Source organism: Camelina sativa, chromosome 5 (genome assembly GCF_000633955.1).
Source record: "Camelina sativa cultivar DH55 chromosome 5, Cs, whole genome shotgun sequence".
NCBI lineage: Eukaryota > Viridiplantae > Streptophyta > Magnoliopsida > Brassicales > Brassicaceae > Camelina > Camelina sativa.
This window is the reverse complement of record NC_025689.1, coordinates 5,819,913-5,845,001: the sequence shown is the minus strand read 5'-3', so window position 1 is coordinate 5,845,001 and position 25,089 is coordinate 5,819,913. Positions and strand designations below refer to the sequence as shown.

The following is a 25,089-nucleotide window of genomic DNA, read 5'->3' as shown; positions in this document are numbered from 1 at the left end:
TAAGAATCGTCCAAACTTCCGTGACACTTAATTCTTAGAATCCAAACAAAAATTATTTTCATATATTGTGCATATATATTGATTAAATATTGAAGTATGAGAGTTATAGAGAATGAGATTGATCATTCCCATGTGGAAGCTCTGCCCCTATTCGAAGACTTCACTTCCACCTATGCATTGTTATATTCGGAGAAGACCACCTAATTAGTCTAATATGCGTATCTAACTAATATACCCAAACCCTAGGTAAAACAAGATTAGTTGATAGCTTTGAAGTTTACGCTAATTGGTTGCATAACTTATTTAAATGGCTCGTCTAAATGTCAAAGTCATACCGTTTTGATTAGAAACGATATTTTCCCAAATATCAATGGCTACCATCGCTACTAATAAAAACGACAAACATGATCACTAATGTTAAATGTACAAAATTATAGACTTTCGAAATATATTACGAAACCAATATTGCAATAAGAAGTATTAGAGGTAATTTTAACTGATAGTCACTAATGTGATCATAATAAATCATTCAAACTTTGCTTGAATTAAGGCTTTGATATCATGTCAAAAGCTAACTAGCTCGCACAAGTTTTCTATGACTTCACTGTAAGTCTGTAACATTTCTTTGAATCTCATAACATATATAATTCATATATATTCTATATGTTCATTTACATAATTATGAGATATATAAGATCATTTACATAGTTAAGACTTAAGAGATTCATGTATATCTCTTGTCTCATATATATACCACTAGAAAATGTGAACTAGCTAGTAATGGCCAACATCGTTAAATCAAATCAACCCATCAAGACACTATTTAATTTTCTTTCCTTAGACTTCTAGTAAAAACTCAGTATAAGATTAATTAGTTCCAAAACTCTTAAGACAAGTAGATACTGTACCGTAGATATATACATATATAGTTTCTCCTATAACTTACGTAAATTTGGTAAAAAAAATTCCGATTATATAGTTATAAACCTTTTAGCTATGGTATTTAACAAATAAAGAAAATTGGTTATATATATGGAAACTGGATGGTAGATAGAAAGAGTGAAACTACTAGGGTTTATATATAGGATCTGAATTCATGAAATAGTTAGTATAAACAGATTCTTCCAATGCATTATAGGTGGTTGATGATAGAAATAGTGCAAACCTAGTTTACCGACACAGCTTTGAAATATTTTTAAGTCTAAGCCATAGAAGAGTTGGTGACCCATGGGGCTAAAAAAGTTAGGGTATAAGAGAAAGAGACTAAAGACTCTAATCGATCGGTTGGAATAGTGTAAATATATAAATCTTATATATTAAAGTGTTTATTGAGACAAAACAAGCGAAAGGGAATATGTGTTGTGACATATTTGGATTTTTGTGCTCTTTCTTATGCTTATTTTTCTATGATTTTGACAGAATATCATGTTACGTACTGAGATGCGAATGTATGTGGAAACGAGCTTATAACGACGTTCCACAACAAGGAATTAATAAAGATTAAACTATTGAAGGTTATTCAAATCTTTCGTTACTGTTCACGATAAAAAATTAGAATTCAATCTTTCGTTATTTTGGACATCATACTCGTTATATTTTTTGGTTGGGGATTTAATTCTTAAATTAGAAATTAGAATTCGTTTTTTATTTTTGGGTATTCGTAGACTTTTGTATTTTTGCCAAAGAGACTGGATCAAATTTTTGATAAAGATTTTTTTTTTTTTTCTTTCTTTCTAAACATGTACATATAGCACGATATCGTATTATATAACAAAATTTACTCAACCCTTGATAGTAGTAACACTAACACTAACGTCTAACGGTAAGTTGATGCAAAATAAGCATCAAATTATTCAATCTTTGCTACTTTCTAAATCATTGATACACAGAGTCGTCTTGTTTATGTATTGGGGACTCGAACATGTCTTAGCTAGATAGAACATATATCTTAATCTCTCTCTTTATGAAAAAAAATACTTTAATATGATTATATGATCAATGAACTAGTATTGGAGTTTATAAGAAAAAAAATTCTTATCAAAAAATCCAGATAAGAATATATGGAATATATAATGCAAATATTATAATCATAAAAAATGTTAATTATATTAGAGCTATCGAAATTCTTTTATAAATTAAGCAACTAAGATCTAGTATGAGACAATTATTCATCATTCTCTCTCTATCTCTCTCTCTCTCGGAAATTGTGACAAAATATTCCTTCTTCATGTGATTTTATTTTGGATTGTGGTTACACCACAACATGCTCAATACTTCTTTTTTTTTGTTCTTTTTAACCAAGAGGTCTCGGACTTTAGATCATCCGTAGTTTTTTTTCATAACAAATGAGTTGTCATTTTCCAGTAGTAAGATTCGAAGCCGAGATTTTAAAGCTTATAACGATCTCCTAGCTCTAGTATATCACTGATTCATTATAGTTGGATTATATATATAGTCTATATATATATATATATATACTTTGGTCTTGTTTATATATCCAAGTACTTAAAATAGATGCATACATAGTATTTTTTGATTGCCACGCACAACATTGTCATATTCGTTTTGCTATTTTTTCATATTTTCATTTCAAAGACTTATTAATACTAGTACCGAGAGTTCATATACTCTTTTTCAAATCCAAGCTTAATCCAAACTTAATTATATAACTTGGTTTCTCATTTACCCACAATGCAATGCTAATAGATATCTCAAAGCCTTAAATTAGAAATCAGGAAATGAATTATCTTTGGGTATGTGATAAGCATTGTATATGATTCATTCCCGGGAAAAATTATCTAAATATGTAATAATAATAGTGTATAGAATGATTTAACTAGGGTGTATACTGTGTAGTAAGAATGCTTAGAAAATTTATCAAGTACGAGAAAACTGTATACGAAAATATTGCTCAAGCCTTTAGTATTTCCTTACATTTCTCACTTTGTTTTTTTTTTTTAAATGGATTTTTCATACAACTCATCCCAAAAAAAAAGAACTAAAACCCAAAAATCTGTATAGCAGCTGGTACACTTTAAACACGCAAAAACCAAGGAAAGATAAATCCAAGTAACACACATACACATACACCCATATGAAATGTTTCTATTTATATATTTTTTTTCTTCCTTACCTTTGTTTTGGTAGGGATTCATCGGTCCATCAATCAATTTCCCTTTGGTGGATCTGTCCCTAGCCTAAGCTCAAGGTCTAACTCCTGAAAGCGATCACCCTTGTGTTTGATCTCCTCTTTTCTTGTAATAATGTCACTCTTACAAGATAAACTTGAAATGAAAATCGATGGCTGCGATGGACTCTCATGCCTTCGTCTTCTCTTACATATATCACCCCTCTCGATCTCATCATCGCTGCCGTGAGCAGTAATCGGAAAACTCTGGTGGATGACCAGATTCATGCTCACAGAGAGATCGGTGCTATTTCCAAGACCAAGTTTTGCTTTGTGCTCGTTTCTTGGCATATCACTCTCGATCTTTCTCTTCTTGTCTCCTTCCATAACCGGAATTTCATATAGATCACAACGCTTTTGCTCCACAAAGGTACTCGGGCACGGCCATGGGGAAGAGGGAATTTTTTTTGAGTTCTTGGAAGGCTCTACAACGAAAGAAGGAGAAGAGGAAGAAGTATTTTGTTTTTCAGGCAAACCAGAAGAAACCCTAGGAGTCAAATATGGTAAAGAAGAAGACGAAGAAAGGTCAATAACACAAGAGTGTTGAGTCTTAAAATAATTAGGTTTTGAGTTAAAAACCAAAGTATAGCAAGAGGTTTCACGAATATCATCGCTATCGTTATGAGATGGATACTCCGGAGGTGAAGAAGATTTGGAGAATAAGTATTGGTCGTCGGCTTGCTTAAGCCGTGCTCTGTCTCTTCGGTGAACGTTCATGTGGCCACCGAGGGCTTGAGCCGATCTAAACTCTCTCCGGCAGAAGCTACACGTGTAAGATCTCGGCGGCCACAAAGATCCGGCAGCATCGTCTTCCGCGAAAGCCAGCTCTTCCCATGATGATTCTTTGTTGCTTTTCTTGGGGATCCAGAAGTCATCAGGTTTCTCCATTGTAGATGATGGCCAATTGAGAAGTTGACGACAAGCCCTAGAGGAAAAAAAAAAAAAAATCTTCCTTGTTTTCTTGGGTGGTTAGAGGAACCCTAGGTGATTAATATTAGGTGGTGGATTACGGAAAAGATCAAGAATGGTGTCATGAAAATAATGGAGGTCAGGGTGTGATAAAATGTCAATTAAAACCAAAACGAGTGGAGTATTTTAAACGATCAAGGGGTTATATTTTATTATGTTAATTAATTGGACCGTAGGGATTTTATGAAGAAAAAAAGATGATACGAACTTTGGATTTTAGTAAAAGTTAGCTGACTGATCTAAAATCTTTTGTGTTTGCTTGTCCCAAGTGGCTACCAACAAGTGAACGTATACTAGTTTTTAATATATTTGTTTGTATCGTATTATTCTTGTGAATCTACAGTCATTTTATACACATTCTATACACACCTACGTGTATGTTATGTCTTTGAGGTGACTATAGTTTGTTCAAAAACTACTATTTATTTAAATAGGTAAATCCTCACGATAAATAGATTAAATACATGTTTCGGTTAAATGAATTTAATTTTGAGTATATCATATCAAGAATTTTGTTAATCAACATTTTTTAATGAAATGAAATATTTTATAAATAAACTAAATAATATCATTTAACCAAACGAATTTTATTTATAAAATGATGGTAATTCACGATATGATTTTTTCAATTGATGACCATAATGAAATTATTCATTCATCTTTTGTGTCTTTGTTCAACTGGAATGTCCTAACCTGACATTTCAAAACTTTCATTTCATTTCGTAAACTCTAAAGTTAATTACATTGGTAAACTATTTGTCACACTAGTTCATAATCGAACTCAATATTGGAATTTAAAAAAAAAAAAAAAAAAAAAAAGCTAACTCCACATAATACGAAAATATATTTTGATCTAAAAAGAAAAATCGGACATAAGATAAAAGACCAACCAACCTAGGTGTTGGGCTTCAAATATACTCTTCAAGGCCCATATGAAAAATAAAAGAGGGAGCAATTAACAAGTTCAATATTTTCGTGTTGAATTTTGTTTTTCTTTTTATTTTTTTTCAATAATCAAAAAAGCTTTGAAGCTAGCCTCCTTGTACATCCTATTTTTTTTTTTTTTTTTTTCACATCCTATTTTTCTTTACAAGAAAGTAAGAAACTCTTAAAATCTATAATTTCAGAGGAAATTGCAAAACTAACAACTCGTAAGAATTTACTACAAACTTCTTGACATGATGTTATTTGTGATAGACACATTTCACCTTCATTTATAACTTATTTAAGACCATCCTGATCACACATGTTTTGAATTTCGGAGATATCTAATATTTTGACAGTACTATCATATATATTTATTGTTAACATCATAGTCTGTAAGGTAATCAAATTAAGTATTATATATAGGATATAGCCACAGTCATCATTTGTACCAGGCACGGCCAACAAGCAGATAGATAAACATTAAATCAAAACAGTAGTCAATATATCATACTCAAAATTGGCTTCTTCAACGCAAACGGATTAATCAAGTCCTAAATAGCTAAATGCTTTTAATATGTTGACTATACCAAAATAGTCTAGTGGGCACAATTCCGTAACCTTTTCTTATTTTTATTTACCCCCAAAACGTCACCACTTAACAAATCTTTTGACATCATACGTTCTTTTTCTATAATAATCCAAACATATCTTCCACTTTTTATAAATATATTATGATTTACTTCCCATTATTCAAAGATTTCATAGAATAATTTTTTCGCTTCGTAACATCAATTAACTACTCTTGTAGACTTTATCAATAAGAACATTTTTAAAGACGTCTTATATATTTCTAAAACTACAACAAAGTAACAAACAGAAGAGTTGCAAGTTTACAACTCTCTAGCAGTCCAGCTGCATGCCATTATCAAAATTGGATGTGGATAAACTTGATTTCATATAATTAAATAGGTGTTAAAATATAATTTTGTTAGGGATAAACCCATTGGACCAGCCGTGGTTTTTTTATATTAGTTTGAATGTAGCTATCAGATTCTTCTTGTAGCCAGATTTCACATTCAAAGGTTGCTTCTCTTTTTATCCTTGCAAACTCATATAATGACGTGGGAAAACTTGTGGATGCAGCAACAAATCATAAGACGCCACGTTGCAAATCTTGATCGTTCTATAAAAAACGAAACCTGCTCTGTGTTCTTTGTTTGGTCTCGCCAAAAAAACAAGTAAAGAAGAGAGAAATGGAGGGTCTGATCCCGTTGGTTTACAAAGCCGTCATGCAAATCCGTTACGGCGACGAGTCATCGTCGCAGCAACTTTCTTCATCTTACTACGTTCGTCTTCCGGGAGATTCCGGTCGGTTCGGAAGATCCGATTTCGAAGTATCGGGTCGTGGATCTTCTTCCAATACGGCGCCGTCATCGTCGTCGAAGACCACCACCACCACCACTACGTTCGCTGTTTACAGGGGAGTCCAGTCACCAGTTTCTCGTCGGGTTGTCACGTGATTCACATGCGTTTCTGTAAGGAACCTGAAGATTCATGCGTTTGACGGTGTGAGGGTGGGAAGGGTTCGTGAATTTCGTTTCGTTTCGCTTTAGAGTTAGGGTTGGACCGGTTTAATAAAATAAACCTGATGTAATCATTCCGGTTTGGGAGATTGGTTCTCTAAGCGTGGGCTTTAAACTCAAAAGGGGTAGTCTTCGTGGCTTTTGATTTGTGTGTTCTTCCAATTGTATAAAAATTTATATGAATATACTGTATTTAGTTTATCCGTGATCACTTTTGTGAAATGATTCGAGCTTACGATGTTTTTTTTTTTCAATTTTAAATCAATTGAAATTGTAGAAATTATATGGGGGTAAATTCTGTTTACATGTACAAAAACAATACTTGAGAAGATAAAACTAAAAACAAAATTAATTAATTATGTTTGAACTATAAGACCATATGCAATGACGTCTATTTGAGCCGTCCCCGGGTATTTGTTTTTTAAAAATAAATCAAAAAAATCCAATAATGAAAAAACGTTTCTTAAAGAGGGACGTTTTCTCGTCCGTCTATTTGGCACGTGCCCTTTACTAATTCTTATAGTTTCGTTTGTGTTAATGTGATGTTTGGGCCTATTAGCTCTGTTGGCAACATGGTGCCCCATGTTAACTCAATGGTGGTGAGTTCGATCAACAACTTTGTGTATTAATAATCTTTTAACTCTTCTACATGTTTTAATAATCTTTTATTATTGATGCATTTTCTTTATTTTATTGTTTTTCGATATAAATATTTGTTTTATAATATATCTTTCTAGTTTTAGTTTAACTTCTAACAAATTTTAAATTATCTTACCCAAAAGTATATGAACAAAAATGCACAATTATTATAATATTTTTAGTTCATTTAATATTTTAGAGTTTATTTGTGTGATATTTTTCTATAATTACATTTCAAGTTTTCGTAACTTTGTAATTTATTCAGGGGACCAACTGTGAGGAACACATTCTATGAGTTGAATAAAATGTTTGTTTTTGTTTTGATGTTTTTATGTTTTATGTTTTATGTTTTTAATTTCTTAATTGTATGTTTTGAATAATATTATTATTTTATTCGGGGGACCAAATACAAATAGACACCAATACTCATGCTAAAAATAAGAAACTTTCAAAATAATAATATAAAAATTGAGGGACAAAAAATCGTCCCTAACCGTTCCCATGCTCTAAATGTCTCCGTCCCCGGCGAGGGTCATAACCGTCATTCCACTATATTTCAATTGATCCCATGCTCTAAATGTCTCCGTCCCCGGCGAGGGTCATAACCGTCATTCCACTATATTTCAATTGTCAGAAACAGAAGACTTTGACTGATGGTTTTGCTTCCACTGCCTGCCAAATAAGGTTTGGAATAATTTATTTAACAGCGTAATGTACTTAATTTCATGCAAACCTCTGAACAATGATGGCTGTCTTCTCTTCCACTCAATCGCATCAACTGTTCTTAAATTTCCGGGGAGAGGAATTGCGTTATAGCTTCGTGAGCCACCTTATTGATGCTTTCGAAAGGAATGGGATAAACATCTTCGTAGACAGATACGAGCTGAGAGGCAAAGACCTTAAAAATCTATTTGTAAGGCTTCAAGAGTCGAAGATCGCGCTGGCCATCTTCTCTACCAGGTCTATACTATTCTTTCACACTCTTGACGATTATCCAATATCTTCTTCACTGAACTAGAATATTCAAGGAACATACATAAATCATCTTGTATTAATTATAGGTATGCAGAGTCGCCGTGGTGTATGGATGAGTTGGTTACTATGAAGAAACTTGCGGATCAAGGAAAGCTCCTAGTCATTCCAATCTTCTACAACGTAGAGCCAGAAGACATCAGAAAACAGACAGGTGAGTTTGGTGAAAAATTCTGGACTCTCGCTAAAAGATCTACTGGAGATGAGATAAAGAAATGGAAAGAAGCCTTGGAATGTATTTCCGACAAGATGGGTTTGTCATTGGGAGACAAGAGGTACTTTAAGCGCACACTCACTCCATCCATCTTCTTCTTTTCCGTCTAATTAAAACCAAAGAAAGTTATGTTCTCTCTGTAATTTTCTTCAAAATGTGAAGTATGTTTTTCATTTATGTGAAGTATGTTATTCTTTCTTGGCAGATCTGAAGCCGATTTTATCAAGGAGATTGTCAAGGAAGTTCAGAGAGTTATAGCAGCAATTGGAACTGAGGACGAAGTGAATCATTTTGGGGAAAAAAACAAAAAGAATCGCAAATGCAATTTCCCACGTGAGATTACCGTTTTCAAGAGGATCAAAACCAAAAAGATAAAGTTTTGATGTAATTATTAGTGTTCTGCAATTATGTCTGGATAGTGTGAGTCTTTTATCTATTAAAGGTTCTATTTTTTCTTCTCTATGCTGCTGTTTAAATTCAGATCGATCTTGGGAATACCTGTGACTCAAGAAGAACCTCTCACTTTTCAAATGATTATCAATTTATCTCTAATACATATCAAAATCTACAACTTTATGTGGAGAAAAGATCCCACATCTGATAGATGTGAAGGGACTTGAGTAATATATAAAGGGTTAGGGCCTCTCCACTCATTGCCAATTGATTTTGAGTTGGAAGCCCACAGTAAAGTCCGAATTTAATATGGTATCAGAGCCTACACACGCTGGCCTGTTAATTAATCCGGCCCGGATAGAGGCTCGATCACTCTATTAATTGATGGCCCAAAGGAAGGCCTAATTCCTTCGAGATAGCTGAAAAAAATAGAGCATTATTTCGAGGGGGCGTGATGGATTCTGTCGAGATCAACGGCTAGAATAGCCATTATCTCGAGGGGGCGTGTGGAGAAAAGATCCCACATCTGATAGATGTGAAGGGACTTGAGTAATATATAAAGGGTTAGGGCCTCTCCACTCATTGCCAATTGGTTTTGAGTTGGACGCCCACAGTAAAACCCGAATTTAATACTTTATGTTGTTTTTTGAATCTATTGAATATTAAGGAAAGAGTATATGATTACTCTTTCCTTAATATTGAACAATCAGGTCGGGCAAGCTCGAATTCCTTTGTTAAATAAGTCGATGGAAGCGATAAAACGGCGTTGTATAGCCAGTGTTGCATAAAAGATTCTAAGCAAAGAAAAAGAAAAAAAAAAAAAAAATTCCAAGCAAGTTTATATAACTAAACATAAAAGTGAGAAAGAGAAAGAAGAAGCCAGGAGCTTATTCACTCAAAAATCAAAATAGATTGTATTCTGGCTTATACAATAATACATTATTTGGTACAATGAAAGAAAGAGGTGAGTGGTTACCTGAAAAATCAGGTTCTTACTCGACAAAATCTTTAGCAAAATGCTTTCCCCAATACAATTCCTCTGGGTGGCTCAAACAGATTTGGCAATCGAAAACTGCTCCTAAACAGAAAAATTTCCTTTGGAGATCTGCTGTTGGTGCACTGGATCATGTGGAGTTTGTGGACTGCTTTTTGAAGATCTTCGATTCTTAGCAAAAGAAAGTCTATATCAAGGCGATTACTGAAGCAAGGCAGTGGCAGAGTGCGCAAATTGACATTCCCACTCTGACTCTGCAATTAGCAATCGATTTCGCCACCTTGAGGTTCGACTGATTTTACCTGTAGCGTGGATGCTGCTTCTTCAGGGCTGAGCGGGGATCCTCAAAGATCCATCGGGGTTGCTTATCTCCCAGGACTCCTCCTCTATTGAGGACTTTGGAATTGACGGTACATCACTTTTGAAAATAATAAATACCATCAATTATGTAGATATTGGTACCAAAACAACAAAAACGCTCATAGTGAAACGTGTCATTGGCCATACCTTTTAAAAGCAATTTTGAGGCAGAAACAAAACAAAAGGAGTTTATACTCTCTAAACTGAGTTGCGTCTTCTTCTTTTCTTTTTGCATCACATTCTCTCTCTTTTTTTTTCTTTTTTTTTTTTTTGTTTCTTCTGTTTCATAGAGATGGCTGTTCCGATTCGTTTCTTCGAGCTGAACACTGGTGCCAAGTTACCTTCGGTCGGTCTCGGAACCTACGCCATGGCTCCGGAATCGATCGAACAGGCGATTAAGGTATTATTATTCAGATCGAATGTTAAGCTTTTAAAACAAAAATACATACTTACATTCCTCTCTGTCTCTTTGTCAATTCTAGATTGGGTACAGGCATATCGACTGTGCATCTATTTACGGTAACGAGAAAGAGGTACACAATTTTTAACATTGACAATTTCTCTTAAATTCTAAAAACAAAATAATTCTCTTGAACCATAATATGGATTTCATTTGGCAATAGATTAAAAGTTTTGACTGGGTAACAATGTAAGTTATAGCTTAGTTGGGGTTCATGGTGGCACAAGAATCCTCACAATATCCTTAAAACGTATTTGCACCATTGAATGAGTTAGGGAAAATGACTCTGTTTTAGTCTGTTGTGTTAAAAGTGTTCTGTTTTCGGTTGTTCTCACGCTATGGTTCCATTTGTTAGATTGGTGGTGTATTGAAGAAGCTGATAGATGATGGTTTCGTGAAGCGTCAGGAGTTATTTATCACTTCCAAGCTCTGGTTTGTGCAACTACTTTCTCCTTTGGCCAAGCTTTTCTTCTAGTCTGCATATATATAAACACATGTTTATGTTTTTTTGGTTTTGGTTTTGCAGGTGCAATGATCATTTGCCTGAAGATGTGCCTAAGGCACTTGACAAAACATTACAGGACTTACAGATTGACTATGTTGATCTATATCTGGTACATATAACTTAGCAAATGAATCTTGGATTTGTGTAGTTTCTTTCATTTTGATGTGTTTTTTTGTTGAAAGATACATTGGCCAGTGAGCACGAAGATGGAATCGACTACGCCAGCACCTGAAATGCTCACTAAACCTGATATACCAAGTACATGGAAAGCTATGGAAGCTCTGTATGACTCTGGAAAAGCTAAGGCAATTGGTGTGAGCAATTTCTCGTCGAAGAAGCTCAAAGATCTTCTTGATGTGGCACGTGTAACCCCTGCTGTTAACCAAGTGGAGTGTAACCCAGTTTGGCAGCAACATGGTCTTCATGAGCTATGCAAATCCAAAGGAGTTCACTTATCTGTGAGTATACTTACACATTCTGAATTTGCTATGTTTCTTGTGACTATGAGTTAATGAAGCTGCCATCATCATTGGTTTTTGATTGTTGATAGGGTTACTCTCCTTTGGGTTCCCAAACTAAAGGAGAAGTCAGGCTAAAGGTTCTTCAGAACCAGATTGTCTCCGAGGTTGCAGAGAAACTTGGAAGAAGCACTGCTCAAGTGGCTCTCCGTTGGGGACTCCAAATGGGTCATAGTGTTCTACCAAAGAGCTCAAGCGAGGCTCGGCTCAAGGAGAACCTTGATGTTTTTGACTGGTCTATACCTGAAGATCTGATTGCCAAGTTCTCTAACATTCCCCAGGCAAGTTATTTCCTCTGTTTTTTTCTGGATCAGTCAAGTAACTTTCGGTTTGGTTTCTTATGATCTTCCCTCCTCTTCTTAACTATCTTGTTTCTTCGATAAATCATGGTTCTTTACTGACCCTATAAATCTTGCAGGAAAAGTTAGTCCGAGCTGCTGAGTTTGTGCATGAGACATACGGCGTCTATAAGACCCTCGATGAGTTATGGGACGGTGAAATTTGAGATAACTTCCCTCCTCTCTATCTGTAAAACCAATAAGGACATGGAAAATAAATATGTAATGTTTTTGTAATCCTTCCATGAGAAACACTAAACACATAAGGATTTCATGAGGTTTGACAAATGTTATTACTCTGCAGTCTTCAAACAATAAAATGATTTCAACATAAGAGAGTTTAGTCGAGCTTAAGATTATATCCTTAGTTCTCGCGTAAAGAGTTTTCCCAAACCATGTAAACATGTATGAAAATCAAAAACCATGTAATCAATCATGTATGAACTTTGAATTTTTTACATGACATATTTTAGAAAGCTTTTCCATATTATTCTCCAATTAGTTCTCTATATAAAGGGAATTTACTAGGTCGGCACTATAGTGAATATTTTTGGTCGCTAGTGCGGTGTGTGGACCAAAAAGACGCAGAGAAAATCCAAGAGGAAATCTAAATGAACGAATTAATTAAGTTAGGTGCCACCGTCCACGTAAGACATTATGCCAATACACTTTTTAGGTTTTAACTTTTATTTTTAATGAAAGGAAAAAGACAATTTCGTCGGCACGAGTCTCCCGCCGCTGTCGCTTTCACAGTTGTCACTCTTTTATTTTTCTTGAAATAGTGGGACGTTAATAAATGCTGAGTGCGTCTCACAGCAAACAACACACTACCACATCTGAGAATGGCGAATGCGATCAAATGCTTTGAGCTTAACACCGGCGCTAAGATCCCCTCGGTAGGTCTCGGTACATGGCAGTCCTCTCCTGGCCTCGTTGGTGATGCAGTCGCTGCGGCTGTTAAGGTTTGTCTTTCGAAATTTTTATTTTTATTTTATTCTCCAGCTTTATGAATCCATACTTCTTTTTTTTTTTTTTTTCTTGTGTAAAAATTATAATCCAATCTTAACTCTAATTGCAGATTGGTTATCGTCATATTGATTGTGCTAAGCTGTATGACAACGAAAAAGAGGTAGAAACCACACATATATCTTTTTGGATCTTGAATTGATCTTTCAATTATTCATTGATTCTTCTAAAAGATACTACTTATTCTTCTTATATTGTCTTTGTTGTGTTGATGGCAAAAGTGTTTGTTTATACAATTTTCAATTTTGATTGATAATGCTGATGGAATCATGGAAAGAGTCTTTACTATCTATGTGCCTTTTGGCTTGTTAATGATCTACTTTCAATATCTTGAGTTTTGTTGCTTTCCTCTGTTTCTCTTTTCACAGATTGGGGCAGTTCTGAAAAAATTGTTTGAAGACAATGTAGTGAAACGTGAGGAGTTGTTCATCACCTCCAAGCTCTGGTATGATCTTTGATTTATCTAATGCATATTTCTGTAATTAAGTCATGTAACTAGCTTTAATCATTTTGCATTTTTACAAATTGTGTATCATCATAGGTGTAATGATCATGACCCTCAAGATGTCCCGGAGGCATTGAACAAAACTCTGCAAGATCTGCAGCTTGACTACGTCGATCTTTATCTGGTAAACACCACTTCCTTGTAACAGTTACACAATTTTTATGTTGTTAAACAAAATCTACGTAGCATTATGGGGAAAGATTATTGCATAACATTTTGTTTGTGATTGTTGTTGAAGATTCACTGGCCTTTACGGGTAAAGAAAGGTTCCGTTGGAGTTAAGATGGAGGATCTTTTGCCTACAGATATTCCTAGCACATGGAAAGCGATGGAAGCACTCTATGATTCGGGCAAGGCAAGAGCCATAGGTGTAAGCAATTTCTCCACCAAGAAACTAGCTGACCTCTTGGAGTTAGCTCGTGTTCCTCCTGCTGTTAACCAGGTCGAATGTCATCCTTCTTGGAGACAGACCAAGCTACGAGATTTCTGCAAATCCAAAGGGGTTCACCTCAGTGTAAGCATTACTAGTTTACTACTCATCTCACCAGTTCATTTAATTTCTACCTTATACATTGATCATTAAATTAATATTTTTGTGCAGGCATACTCGCCGTTGGGTTCGCCAGGGACAACGTGGCTCAAGAGCGATGTTCTGAAGAACCCTATACTGAATATGGTCGCAGAAAAGCTCGAAAAATCTCCTGCGCAAGTAGCGCTTCGCTGGGGACTCCAAATGGGTCACAGTGTGCTTCCCAAGAGTACCAATGAAGGAAGAATCAGTGAGAACTTTGATGTTTTTGACTGGTCAATACCGGATGACTTGTTCGTTAAGTTTTCTGAGATTGAACAGGTACGTACGTTCTTAACATTTCATTGAACAGGTAAGTTAGTTGCTATGCTATTTCTCGGCTTGATCTCGAACTAAAAAATTATATATATTTGAATTAAAAATGCAGGCTAGGTTAGTGACAGGTTCCTTCTTTGTTCATGAGACACTGAGCCCTTATAAGTCTCTTGAAGAATTATGGGATGGGGAGATATGATGGTTAGCTTATCTATTTGATATGTTTGTTTTCTCTGATGGACTTGTCAATTTCTTATGGATATATCAAATTTGTTTCTATTGAATTTTTATTAAAAGAATCTTATTATACATTTTGTAATGTATTGTAGTTTTTTACATTTTGTAATTTCTTATGTGAATGCATGAGTTTGTGAGATTTAAGATATGCCATCTCACAAATACAACATATTGACACATAGATAAATTCCGAGTGAATCCTGAGATTGAATACTAGTTTGGTCTTTTCTTTAGCTCTAATGTAATGTGAATGCATGAGTTTGTGAAAAGACCAAACTAGTATTCAATCTCAGGATTCACTCGGAATTTATCTATGTGTCAATATGTTGTATTTGTGAGATGGCATATCTTAAATCTCACATCCAAAAAGAAATATAAGCAAATTTTGAAAAATAGTAAGACCACCTCCCTTGGTCATTATCATTATGGGTGTCTTTAGTAGTTGCAACACTCCAAAAGATCATTTTGCATATTCACGAAACTAAAGACTTTGATTACTTTTTATCTTACAAAATGTGTTTCTATAGAATCCGCTTACTAGAGAAATTTATCTTGATTCGGAAACGTGTCACCATCAGAGAACAGAGGACAGCAAAGAGTTAACCTAAATTAACGAATAAGATACATGCGACCGTCCACGTAATATCTGACGTGACAATACTTATTAGAATTAAAGAAAGGAAAAAAGACAATTTCGCCACACGCCCCTCCCTGTCTTCCTCTCACACTTGTCACTCTTTTATTTTCTTGAAATAGTTGGACGTTACCAAATGCTGACTGCGTTGAACCACATCTGAATCATGGCGAATGAGGTCAAATGCTTCGAGCTCAACACCGGCGCTAAGATCCCCTCGGTAGGTCTCGGTACATGGCAGGCCTCTCCTGGCCTCGTTGGTGATGCAGTCGCCGCCGCTGTTAAGGTTTGTCTTTTATGTAATTCGATTCTTATTTGCTTCTTCACATCTCTCTTTTTTTTTTTTCTTCATCATGATGATTCCATAACTCTGTTTCAATTTGTTTTCCTCATATTAAAGATGTTTAATGTTAATTCTAATTGCAGATCGGCTATCGTCATATTGATTGTGCTAAGCTGTATGGCAACGAAAAAGAGGTAGAACCATACTGAATAATTCTATCTTTTTGGATCTTGAATTGTTCTTACACAGTTTAACTATTGAGCTTCTAGTTAATTGTCTTTGTTGTGTTTATGGCCATAGTGTTTATTTGATAGACAATACTGATGAAAAGAGTCTTTAATATGTGTATTTGGCTTGTTACATTCTCAATTTCTTGAATCCATGTTGTTGCTTTCCTCTGTTTCCCTTTCACAGATTGGGGCAGTTCTGAAACAATTGTTTGAAGACAATGTAGTAAAACGCGAGGAGCTGTTCATCACCTCCAAGCTCTGGTATATTATGATTGTCTAATGCTTATATATTTCTGTGAGTAAGTTTTACGTAGCTTTAATCATCTTGCATTTACAATTACAATTTGTGTATCATATTTCAAAGGTGTACTGATCATGACCCCCAAGATGTCCCGGAGGCATTGAACAGAACTCTGCAAGATCTACAGCTTGACTACGTTGATCTTTATCTGGTAAACATCACTAACAGTTACACAAATTTTTTATGTTGTAGAAAAAGTGTGCAAACCTGTTTATATACTTAAAAACAAAATCTACATAGCATTATGGAGGGAAAGATTATTGCATAACATCTTGTTTGTGGTCTTCTTGAAGATGCACTGGCCTGCACGGATGAAGAAAGGTTCTGTTGGAATTAAGGCTGAGAACTTTTTGCCTGTAGATATTCCTAGCACATGGAAAGCGATGGAAGCACTCTATGACTCTGGCAAGGCACGAGCCATAGGTGTAAGCAATTTCTCCACCAAGAAACTAGCTGATCTCTTGGATTTAGCTCGTGTCCCTCCTGCTGTTAACCAGGTCGAATGTCATCCTTCTTGGCGACAGACTAAGCTACGAGAGTTCTGCAAATCCAAAGGTGTTCACCTCAGTGTAAGGCAGCACTACTCATCCTCACCAATCCATTTACTTTCTACCTTATACATTGGTTGAATGAATATATTTTTTTGACAGGCATACTCACCGTTGGGTTCTCCTGGGACAAAAGGGCTCAAGAGCGATGTTTTGAAGTACCCGTTACTGAATATGGTCGCGGAAAAGCTTGGAAAATCTCCTGCTCAAGTTGCGCTTCGCTGGGGACTCCAAATGGGTCATAGTGTGCTTCCCAAGAGTACCAACGAAGGAAGACTCAGAGAGAATTTTGATGTTTTCGATTGGTCAATACCTGATGACTTGTTCAATAAGTTTTCTGAGATTGAACAGGTACGTTCTTAAGATTATATTCAATAAAGTTGGTTGCTATGCTATATCTCGGCTTGATGATCTCGGACTGAGAGTTTTTTATTTGGATTAAAAATGCAGGCTAGGTCAGTCATCGATGGCTCCTTGTTTGTTCATGAGACATTGAGCCCTTATAAGTCTATTGAAGAATTATGGGATGGCGAGATATGATGTTTAGCTGATCTGTTTGTTCTGCCAAATAATGTGAGGTTTTTCTCTGATGGACTTGTCAATTTCTTATGGATGTTGTCACTGATATATTAATTTACCATCACATTTGTTTTTCTATTGAACTTTTATAACAAGATCGATTCTTATTATACATTTTGTAATGTATTGTAGACTTGTAGTTATATCAAACCGGAAATATGATGTTTGCATATGGTTGTGACTTGTGAACATACCAATCAAACTCCTGCATTCACATTGCATTAGAGCTAGCTTTTTAAAAAAAAGTCTAAACGAGTATTCAATCTTAGAACAAAATATACAATCAAAAGTTCAAAATTATAAGGATCAATGTGACAATAAGTTGTAGCTTCGAGACGACATATTCTAAATCTCATATCCAAAAATATATTAGAAATTTTCAATATTTGTAAGGATCATAAAAAGACCATTCTTCTCTTTGTCTAACCAGTTTTGAGATTGAATTTAAGTATATGTTTACAAAGAGAGTCTTCTAGAATTCTTAGATTTGAAAATATGTTTTTGTAGTATAGATCTTTTCGTATTGCATACTTAAAGAGTGCAATTTGCAGTCATGCGATAATGTGAGAAACGAGATACATACATACACATATGCATGTAACGGAAAACAACGTCAAACGTAAAACACACCACAAGCCATGAAACAAGTTAAAAAATTCATCAGAAAATAACCTCTTCTTCATTCAAGGTGCTACCTGTAATTGATGCAACGAGCAAATTGGTTGCTACTCCAGCAGTTACACCTAGTACAGCCTTGAAGCCATTAAGAACTCCACTTTTTTTTCTTTTTTGGCGTGCTTGGATTGGAATCCGCTTTTGGAGAAACCGTGTTCATGTTTGAATTTTGATGCTGATAATGATGATGACCATAGGGGTTATAAGGGTATGGTATAGCATAACCATAGGGGTTTCCGTGACCATTGTGGTGTGGTGACGATGGCTGTCCAGGATGGTCATGCAGGCTTCTTTGCCTCGTTACCGTTGCATCAGGAGACGAGGCATGCATTGGAACGTGTGTGCAAAGCGGGTGAGATTCAAAATTGCAATTCTTGCAAATGTAGAACATCCCTTGGATGTAAACTCGGCAAACATAGCACGAACGTTCGGTCATGTGCGTGGGACCGCTGTACAGGATAAGCTCATGATCATGCCCGTGACATGAGTTTCTGAGGCTTGGAGGACACGTAGCGCAATATTCATGGAGATCATAGTCGCATTCGTTGCACCGATAGGTCTTGCCTTCACCATACAGTTTGCAACCATTGCACGTGTATGTGCCAACACCGTTCACTTCGGTTAAGGGATGGATATGCGTGAAATGTCGAATCGTGTTTGACATCCCAGCTGCTTGATTTTTGGGAGTTGAAGGGAAGAGAGGTTGATTAAGGGATGCCAAATGGTATTTTTGATCTTTGGTGCAATAACTTCTAGTTGGTATTATTGATACAAAAATTAGTAATATAGTTAACTTTGGTAGAGTTGACTGATCATTCAGAAGAAAATGTCACTAGTGTTATAAATTTTTCTGTATCAAATTGTTGATATAATATGTGAATTTTAAGTTGAAATGTTCTGTTACACGACTGGTTTTCAATAGGGACGTGTCTTCATGTATAAACTGAGCCAGTCTCGGGTATATATATTTTAAAACGGTTTTTATTTTATTTTTGATAGCTTTTAAATCTTTTTTTCTAAAAAAGGTAAAGTAGCTATGTAGTTTAGCAAAAAGCCATAAATCTTCAGTTTGCAATTACGTTATAACTTGTATTATTTTTTATTATTGTTATGACATAGCATCAATAAAATTGTATTTATTAAAGGAATGTAATAAATCTTGGTTATAAGTGGAAAAAAAAAAAAAAAAATCTTGGTTATGAAAATGAGTAAAGGCCAAAAAAAGGCCCAAACTCATATATCTATGGTCTTCTCCACACTTGACATTAACCCTTAACAGAGAGACCAGTCTGAGACTCTCAGTGTTGATTTCAGGTGATTCATCTCTCGTAGCTCAGATCATGGCCGACGAAATCGGATACTTTGAGCTCAACACCGGAGCGAAGATTCCATCAGTCGGTCTCGGAACGTGGCAGGCCGATCCTGGTCTCGTCGGAAACGCTGTCGAAGCTGCTGTTAAGGTTCGGTCCTGTGATTTTGTGATTTGTGACTAATGATTGTATTAGCTAAATCACTAAAGATTCTTCTACTTGATGCAGATCGGTTATCGCCATATTGATTGTGCTCAAATCTATGGCAACGAAAAAGAGGTACATCCAAAAAAACTCATCTTATGAGATTATGGTTCTGTTTCTTGCATAAGTTTTGAAAGTCAAAGGAGATGTAAGCTGCATTGGTTTATGAAAAAGTTTTTGTCTTTTGTTCGATTTGATACTTTGTGTGAGGAAAGCTTTGTTTTTTTTTTTAATGGGACTTGAAGCAAAAAAAAAAGTTATGTTCTTTCTTATGCGTTGTCTTGTGTATCCCAATGGGTTTGCTTCCTCCTGTAGATTGGGTTAGTCCTGAAGAAATTGTTTGATGATGTAGTTGTCAAGCGTGAGGAAATGTTCATCACATCTAAACTCTGGTATTCTCCATCACTCTGCTTTGAATACATTATAGATTATTTTATTTTTCTTCGTAATCGGTTCTCAAGTCTATGTAGATTCTAACTTGGTTACCTTCTCGTATGAAAGGTGTACTTGTCATGATCCTCAAGAGGTGCCCAATGCACTTAATAGAACTCTACAGGATCTGCAGCTTGACTATGTCGATCTCTATCTCGTAAGTAATATAATAGAAAACCTTGTATTGTTTGTCTATGTGCTTTTCTTTCAACATAACTTGCAGCAATCCATTTTGGTACTTCACTTGGTACTCCATTTTGGTACTTCACTTGCATATAGATGTATTTTTATCTACTATGTATATATCACTTCAATTTTTAAGTCTTAAGGCTAGTGTGAAATATTGTTCAAACGTTTTTGTGGAACCATTCGATTAACTAACAGTTTTTTTTTGTGGTCTGTTTGAAGATTCACTGGCCTGTTAGCCTCAAGAAAGGTTCTACTGGCTTTAAACCAGAGAACATTTTGCCAACTGATATTCCTAACACATGGAAAGCAATGGAATCACTCTTTGATGCGGGTAAGGCCAGAGCTATTGGTGTCAGCAATTTCTCCTTAAAGAAACTAGCAGATCTCTTGGAGGTGGCTCGCGTCCCTCCTGCTGTTAACCAGGTGGAGTGTCACCCTTCATGGCAACAAAACGTGCTCAGGGATTTCTGCAAATCTAAAGGCGTTCACCTCTCAGTATGTAGAACAAACATATTCATATCCTTTTTTATGAAACTGAGAAAATATCTCCGAAGTTAACAGTTTTAGTTGATGTTTTTGTAGGGTTACTCTCCGTTGGGTTCTCCAGGGACAACGTGGCTCAAGAGCGATGTTTTGAAGAACCCTATTCTTGGTGGTGTTGCTGAGAAGCTCGGCAAGACTCCTGCACAAGTTGCACTTCGCTGGGGTCTCCAAATGGGTCAAAGTGTTCTTCCAAAAAGCACCCATGAAGACAGGATTAAACAGAACTTCGATGTTTTCAATTGGTCCATACCCGATGACATGTTATCCAAGTTTTCTGAGATTGAACAGGTAAGTTATTTTCCGCACATTGTAGTCCAAATAAGTCAAAGGGGTTATTTATGTTGCTCACATGTTTGGGGGTTATCGAATATTGAAGTCTGTGTTGTTTCAATGTTTCAGGGTAGGTTGGTGAGAGGCATGTCATTTGTTCATGAGACGAGTCCTTATAAGAGTCTTGAAGAACTCTGGGACGGGGAGATATGAGACTCGAAGCTGATTTGGTCACCGTATGTGCCAAATCATTCCACGATTTGTCATAGATCAGTTTTTAGTAATGCTACTAGTTTTCAATAATTGGTTCTGCTACGTTTTCAATATTTGCCTTAGAAGCTGCATTGCTACCCCAATTATATTCGATATGAAAACCATGTTACGAGACTGTAATATGTTGCGTACAATTGAAGATCGTAAAACCACACAGTAGATTAGATTTATTGAATTGAAAGTAACATACGTGCCAGACCTTAATGGCACGTAACGTTACGGACGTGCCATTTCAAAAGGAACCACTAATGGCATTGGTATTGGCTATGAAGTGATGATACTGCGGAAAACCTCAACCGTTATGAACTTCAAGATACAAAGCATTCTTTTTCTTTTAATGTGACATCGATTTGGCACTTGGCCCTGATCTTGATTTGTATGTCCGCATCCGTGGGTGTTGCAGCCATGGCATATGAAGTCACCAACTGTAACCACAATTAATGGATGGCTATGGGTGCAAATGCAATGTTGGATTACTTTTTGTTCTGGCTTCAACGGAGACATCTCGTTGTCTTTTTTTTTTCTTTTCTTTTGTAATGGTTAGATTTGCAAAAATGGGTGGTGGATGGTGGTCAGGGGCGGATGTACTTTTTGTTTGTAATGCATTAGAAAAGAAAATTAACTGTGAGACTTTTAATGGAAAACAAACAAAAGAAGTCACGACATGAGACTTTCAATGGAAAATCCAAACAGTGCATTAGAAACAGCTCCCATTGTTAGCTTCGATGCAACAGTAAACATTCTCCATCCCTTACTCGGACCCGGATTTTGACCTGGCCCAGCCGCTGGTGGTACTTGTACCGGATTCATATTCAACCCGTTCATGTAGTTGAAATTATTATAATTATATGGATGATAATGATTAAAATAAGGTTGTTGACCCATCGGTGGTCCATACGCATACGGGTAACCAAAATGCGGCTGTTGCCACGGCATCGACGACGATGGTTGTCCTCCCTGTGGCTTGAGCCCTCTGCTCTTAGTACCCGATGCTTCGGTCTGGTCAGAAGGTGACGTGTTGCACACGGCTAAGATACATTCCATATGAATATCGAATCTACATAGCTCACACCTATACCTCCAAGATTGGCACGGACCATGACAAACCATACACTGGCTAGCTCCCGCGAGGCGAAACTCCAAGTGATGGGGAGGGTGAAGCACGTGTCTGACGTGCTGAGGCAGCTGCGTGCAGAGCGGATGCACGTCAAACTCACATATCTTGCATCGGTAGAACAATCCTTCCACGGACTCGTCGCATATGTCGCACACACGGTCGTTTTGGCGCGTTGACTGTTGTTTCCTGACGACGAGGTTGAGCGCATGCTGGGGATGAATGAAGGTTGGGAGGGTAAGGGGACATGTGGCGCAATATTCATGGAGATCGTAGTTGCATGGTTCGCATCTATAGGTCGTACCTGAGCCGTAGGTCTTGCAGCCGTCGCAGATGAAGTCACCGATGCTGGTAACTCCGTCAATGGATGAACGTGCGTGAAATGCTGAATGGTTCGCTGTTTTGGTGTTCTTGGAGCCATCTTTACCGTTTTTTGGGTTCAGCAAGAGCAATAGTTGTGTTTGGTGTTGGAATATATTGAAATTTCGTCGAACTATTAAAATGAGAGTTGTATATGTTTACTAGTGTGACAGAGTGGCACACCTTTATTAGTTGACTTTCGACGAGTTGACGGACCAAAGAGGTGGAAAAGTCAAAAGTCTCTATTCTTATTATGTTTGTTGTTCATTTAGAATCACACAAAGATAGGTTGGTTAAAAAGAACACACACAATAACGTATTATATCATGTATATGCTGAGTGGTATGTACTAATCTTTAAAAGTTAGCTTGAACTATACATTGTTTGGGTAGACTTTATAATTTTAATAAATAGTTACAAATAGGTTATACATAAATTATAAATTAATCCATATATTAATTGTAACCAATAAAACCTTAATTGTAACAGAAAATTTTAAATGGGTTTTTCCAAATTGATAGTTCATGGATATTCCAAACTTTATTTTCTGAAGATCACGTATATAGTTTCAAATATCTAGAATCACAATATCACCAATTTATTTTCTACAGATTTTGTTGATAAACCACATCAATAAAAAAGTTATTAAGGGATAAAAATATACTCTTAATCATAAAAAAAGAATCAAATCTCGCTAATTTAACAAGATTAATCGTGATCTTCGGGATCATATTCAGAAATTAAAAATTAAACCTTAATGCTAGATTAAAGCCGTGTTAGAGCACGGGTTGAAATTCCTTTTATTATATCATAATTTTAGAATAAAATATAATTTATATGATCGATTTTAAAAGTTTTTCAGATCCTAATCTAGCATTAATCGTGATTTTTGGAATCGTATTTTATTCTAAAATTATGATATAAATAAAAAGATTCAACTCGTGCTGTAGCACGGGTCCTAACTAGTTATTACATATTTTTGTATACTACTGGCAAACGATTTATTCTAAATCTAAAAACACTAATAATTAACAAATAAAAGTAGATTTTGGTCAAAGCGATAAAGAGAACTATTATTCTTAATAATTTTTTCTATAACCAGTTTACACTGACAATAGACAACATGTCGCAAACATGTCACGCATGATAATTAATGCTTTGATTGAAGTTTGGCTACTAGGGTTTAATAATGCAACATGGTTTGATAATTGATATATAATGCTGCTGCATACAGTGTGATATCCTGATATGGAATAACATACGATACCACGATTCTCCGTCTTAATTGCTTAAAAGAACTATAGAAACTGATTCGTCAACCTGATCATACAGTATGTCTTTTTTTTTTTTTTTGAACAACTCCTGATCATACAGTATGTCAAAAGAAAATAATCATTCATTTTTTTTTTTTTTTTGTCTATAACTAGTTTAAACTTTTAGACTGACGATATAACAGACAACCATTTTACAAACGTGTCAAGCATGATAAGGCTTTTATTAAGTTTTGCTAATATAGTTTATAAATGAAAATAAATTTTTCTTACATTTATCTGAAATTTTGGCATGTAAAAAATGATAATGTATATGGTTTCAGAACTGAGTTTGGTTTCAAAACCAAAATAAATTTGCATCGCATATTCTATCATGTGTGTAGCTAGGGTTGTAAATCTTTATCAGTACTAAAAAAAAAAAGAATTGTTTACAAAAAAAAGAAAAAGAAGAATCAAAATCAAACAGAACTACTCTCTCTTAATAGGAAATTAGGAACTACTTGACGGAGTCTTCCCATGTGATATTATCGTTAAGTAATTAAGATGCCAAGTATGCGTAAATTAGGTGAAGCAATAATTTGCACCGTTCGATGTGTTCCAATTTGGCTTAAAAACATTCATCCAAACCATGTGTGTATATATATACATATCACTGTTGGTAGGAAGATATTATACATTACCATAGTAAAGATATTGGTACATCATGGATAATAATATTGGTCACATACATATATACCGCTACTGTATTAGGAAAACCAAGCGATCTTCACAAGAACTACAAATTATATACTTAAAATAATCAACAAATAAAATATAGACTACTAAAATTTAAAATGCTTCACAAAACTAACAATTTCACATAAAATAAATTCTATGAATTTTTCCTAACATGAACTTTTCTAGATGATATTATGCACCAAAGGTCAGCAACCTCCTCCTCCTCCTCCGCCGCCTCCACCTCCATCCCCACCCCCACCGCCGCCGCCAAAACCTCCACCACCTCCATCACCACCAAAGCCGCCTCCGCCCCAGCCGCCTCCGCCCCAGCCGCCTCCACCTCCGTCTCCTCCACCAGCACCACTCCAAAAGGACCAAAACCCTCCATGACCCCCGCCATTTCCATCACCGCCAACGCCACCTCC

General features: G+C 35.8%; 10 protein-coding genes across 10 annotated transcripts in view; 6 read left to right on the top strand and 4 right to left on the bottom strand.

Annotated features, from left to right (window-relative positions):
* Positions 2,902-4,419, bottom strand: LOC104785713. Its single transcript, XM_010510980.2, has one exon. It carries the CDS (start codon positions 4,073-4,075, stop codon positions 3,167-3,169), a length of 909 nt encoding a protein of 302 aa, XP_010509282.1. The 5' UTR covers positions 4,076-4,419; the 3' UTR covers positions 2,902-3,166.
* Positions 6,184-6,888, top strand: LOC109133066. Its single transcript, XM_019245721.1, has one exon. The coding sequence runs from the start codon at positions 6,337-6,339 to the stop codon at positions 6,601-6,603; it is 267 nt and encodes an 88-aa protein (XP_019101266.1). The 5' UTR covers positions 6,184-6,336; the 3' UTR covers positions 6,604-6,888.
* On the top strand, positions 7,800-9,055 carry LOC104788930 (protein PHLOEM PROTEIN 2-LIKE A8-like). The gene is made up of 3 exons (XM_010514691.2): positions 7,800-8,265; positions 8,367-8,612; positions 8,757-9,055. Exons 1-3 carry the CDS (start codon positions 8,048-8,050, stop codon positions 8,932-8,934), a joined length of 642 nt encoding a protein of 213 aa, XP_010512993.2. The 5' UTR covers positions 7,800-8,047; the 3' UTR covers positions 8,935-9,055.
* LOC104785712 (aldo-keto reductase family 4 member C8) lies at positions 9,830-12,453 on the top strand. The gene is made up of 7 exons (XM_010510977.2): positions 9,830-10,698; positions 10,781-10,831; positions 11,114-11,190; positions 11,285-11,372; positions 11,446-11,721; positions 11,814-12,062; positions 12,200-12,453. Exons 1-7 carry the CDS (start codon positions 10,591-10,593, stop codon positions 12,284-12,286), a joined length of 936 nt encoding a protein of 311 aa, XP_010509279.1. The 5' UTR covers positions 9,830-10,590; the 3' UTR covers positions 12,287-12,453.
* LOC104785711 (aldo-keto reductase family 4 member C9) lies at positions 12,910-14,870 on the top strand. The gene is made up of 7 exons (XM_010510976.2): positions 12,910-13,081; positions 13,198-13,248; positions 13,514-13,590; positions 13,687-13,774; positions 13,889-14,164; positions 14,252-14,500; positions 14,607-14,870. Exons 1-7 carry the CDS (start codon positions 12,962-12,964, stop codon positions 14,691-14,693), a joined length of 948 nt encoding a protein of 315 aa, XP_010509278.1. The 5' UTR covers positions 12,910-12,961; the 3' UTR covers positions 14,694-14,870.
* Positions 14,996-17,483, top strand: LOC104785710 (aldo-keto reductase family 4 member C9-like). Its single transcript, XM_010510975.2, has 8 exons — positions 14,996-15,370; positions 15,488-15,651; positions 15,792-15,842; positions 16,063-16,139; positions 16,243-16,330; positions 16,473-16,748; positions 16,830-17,078; positions 17,178-17,483. Exons 2-8 carry the CDS (start codon positions 15,532-15,534, stop codon positions 17,265-17,267), a joined length of 951 nt encoding a protein of 316 aa, XP_010509277.1. The 5' UTR covers positions 14,996-15,370; positions 15,488-15,531; the 3' UTR covers positions 17,268-17,483.
* Positions 17,830-18,662, bottom strand: LOC104785709. The gene has a single exon (XM_010510973.2). The coding sequence runs from the start codon at positions 18,643-18,645 to the stop codon at positions 18,070-18,072; it is 576 nt and encodes a 191-aa protein (XP_010509275.1). The 5' UTR covers positions 18,646-18,662; the 3' UTR covers positions 17,830-18,069.
* LOC104785708 (aldo-keto reductase family 4 member C10-like) lies at positions 19,232-21,322 on the top strand. Its single transcript, XM_010510972.2, has 7 exons — positions 19,232-19,441; positions 19,520-19,570; positions 19,811-19,887; positions 19,997-20,084; positions 20,336-20,611; positions 20,699-20,947; positions 21,059-21,322. The coding sequence occupies exons 1-7, from the start codon at positions 19,322-19,324 to the stop codon at positions 21,140-21,142; spliced, it is 945 nt and encodes a 314-aa protein (XP_010509274.1). The 5' UTR covers positions 19,232-19,321; the 3' UTR covers positions 21,143-21,322.
* LOC104785707 (diacylglycerol kinase theta-like) lies at positions 21,816-22,781 on the bottom strand. Its single transcript, XM_010510971.2, is given in 2 exon segments — positions 21,816-22,671; positions 22,674-22,781. Coding segments are annotated over 2 exon segments (876 nt in total). The 5' UTR covers positions 22,738-22,781; the 3' UTR covers positions 21,816-21,859.
* Positions 24,871-25,089, bottom strand: part of LOC104788929 (glycine-rich protein 23-like) — a 551-nt gene continuing 332 nt past the window's right edge. Inside the window, exon 2 of the mRNA XM_019245210.1 lies at positions 24,871-25,085. Coding sequence (XP_019100755.1) covers positions 24,871-25,085 — 215 coding nt within the window. The remainder of the gene's footprint in view (positions 25,086-25,089) is intronic.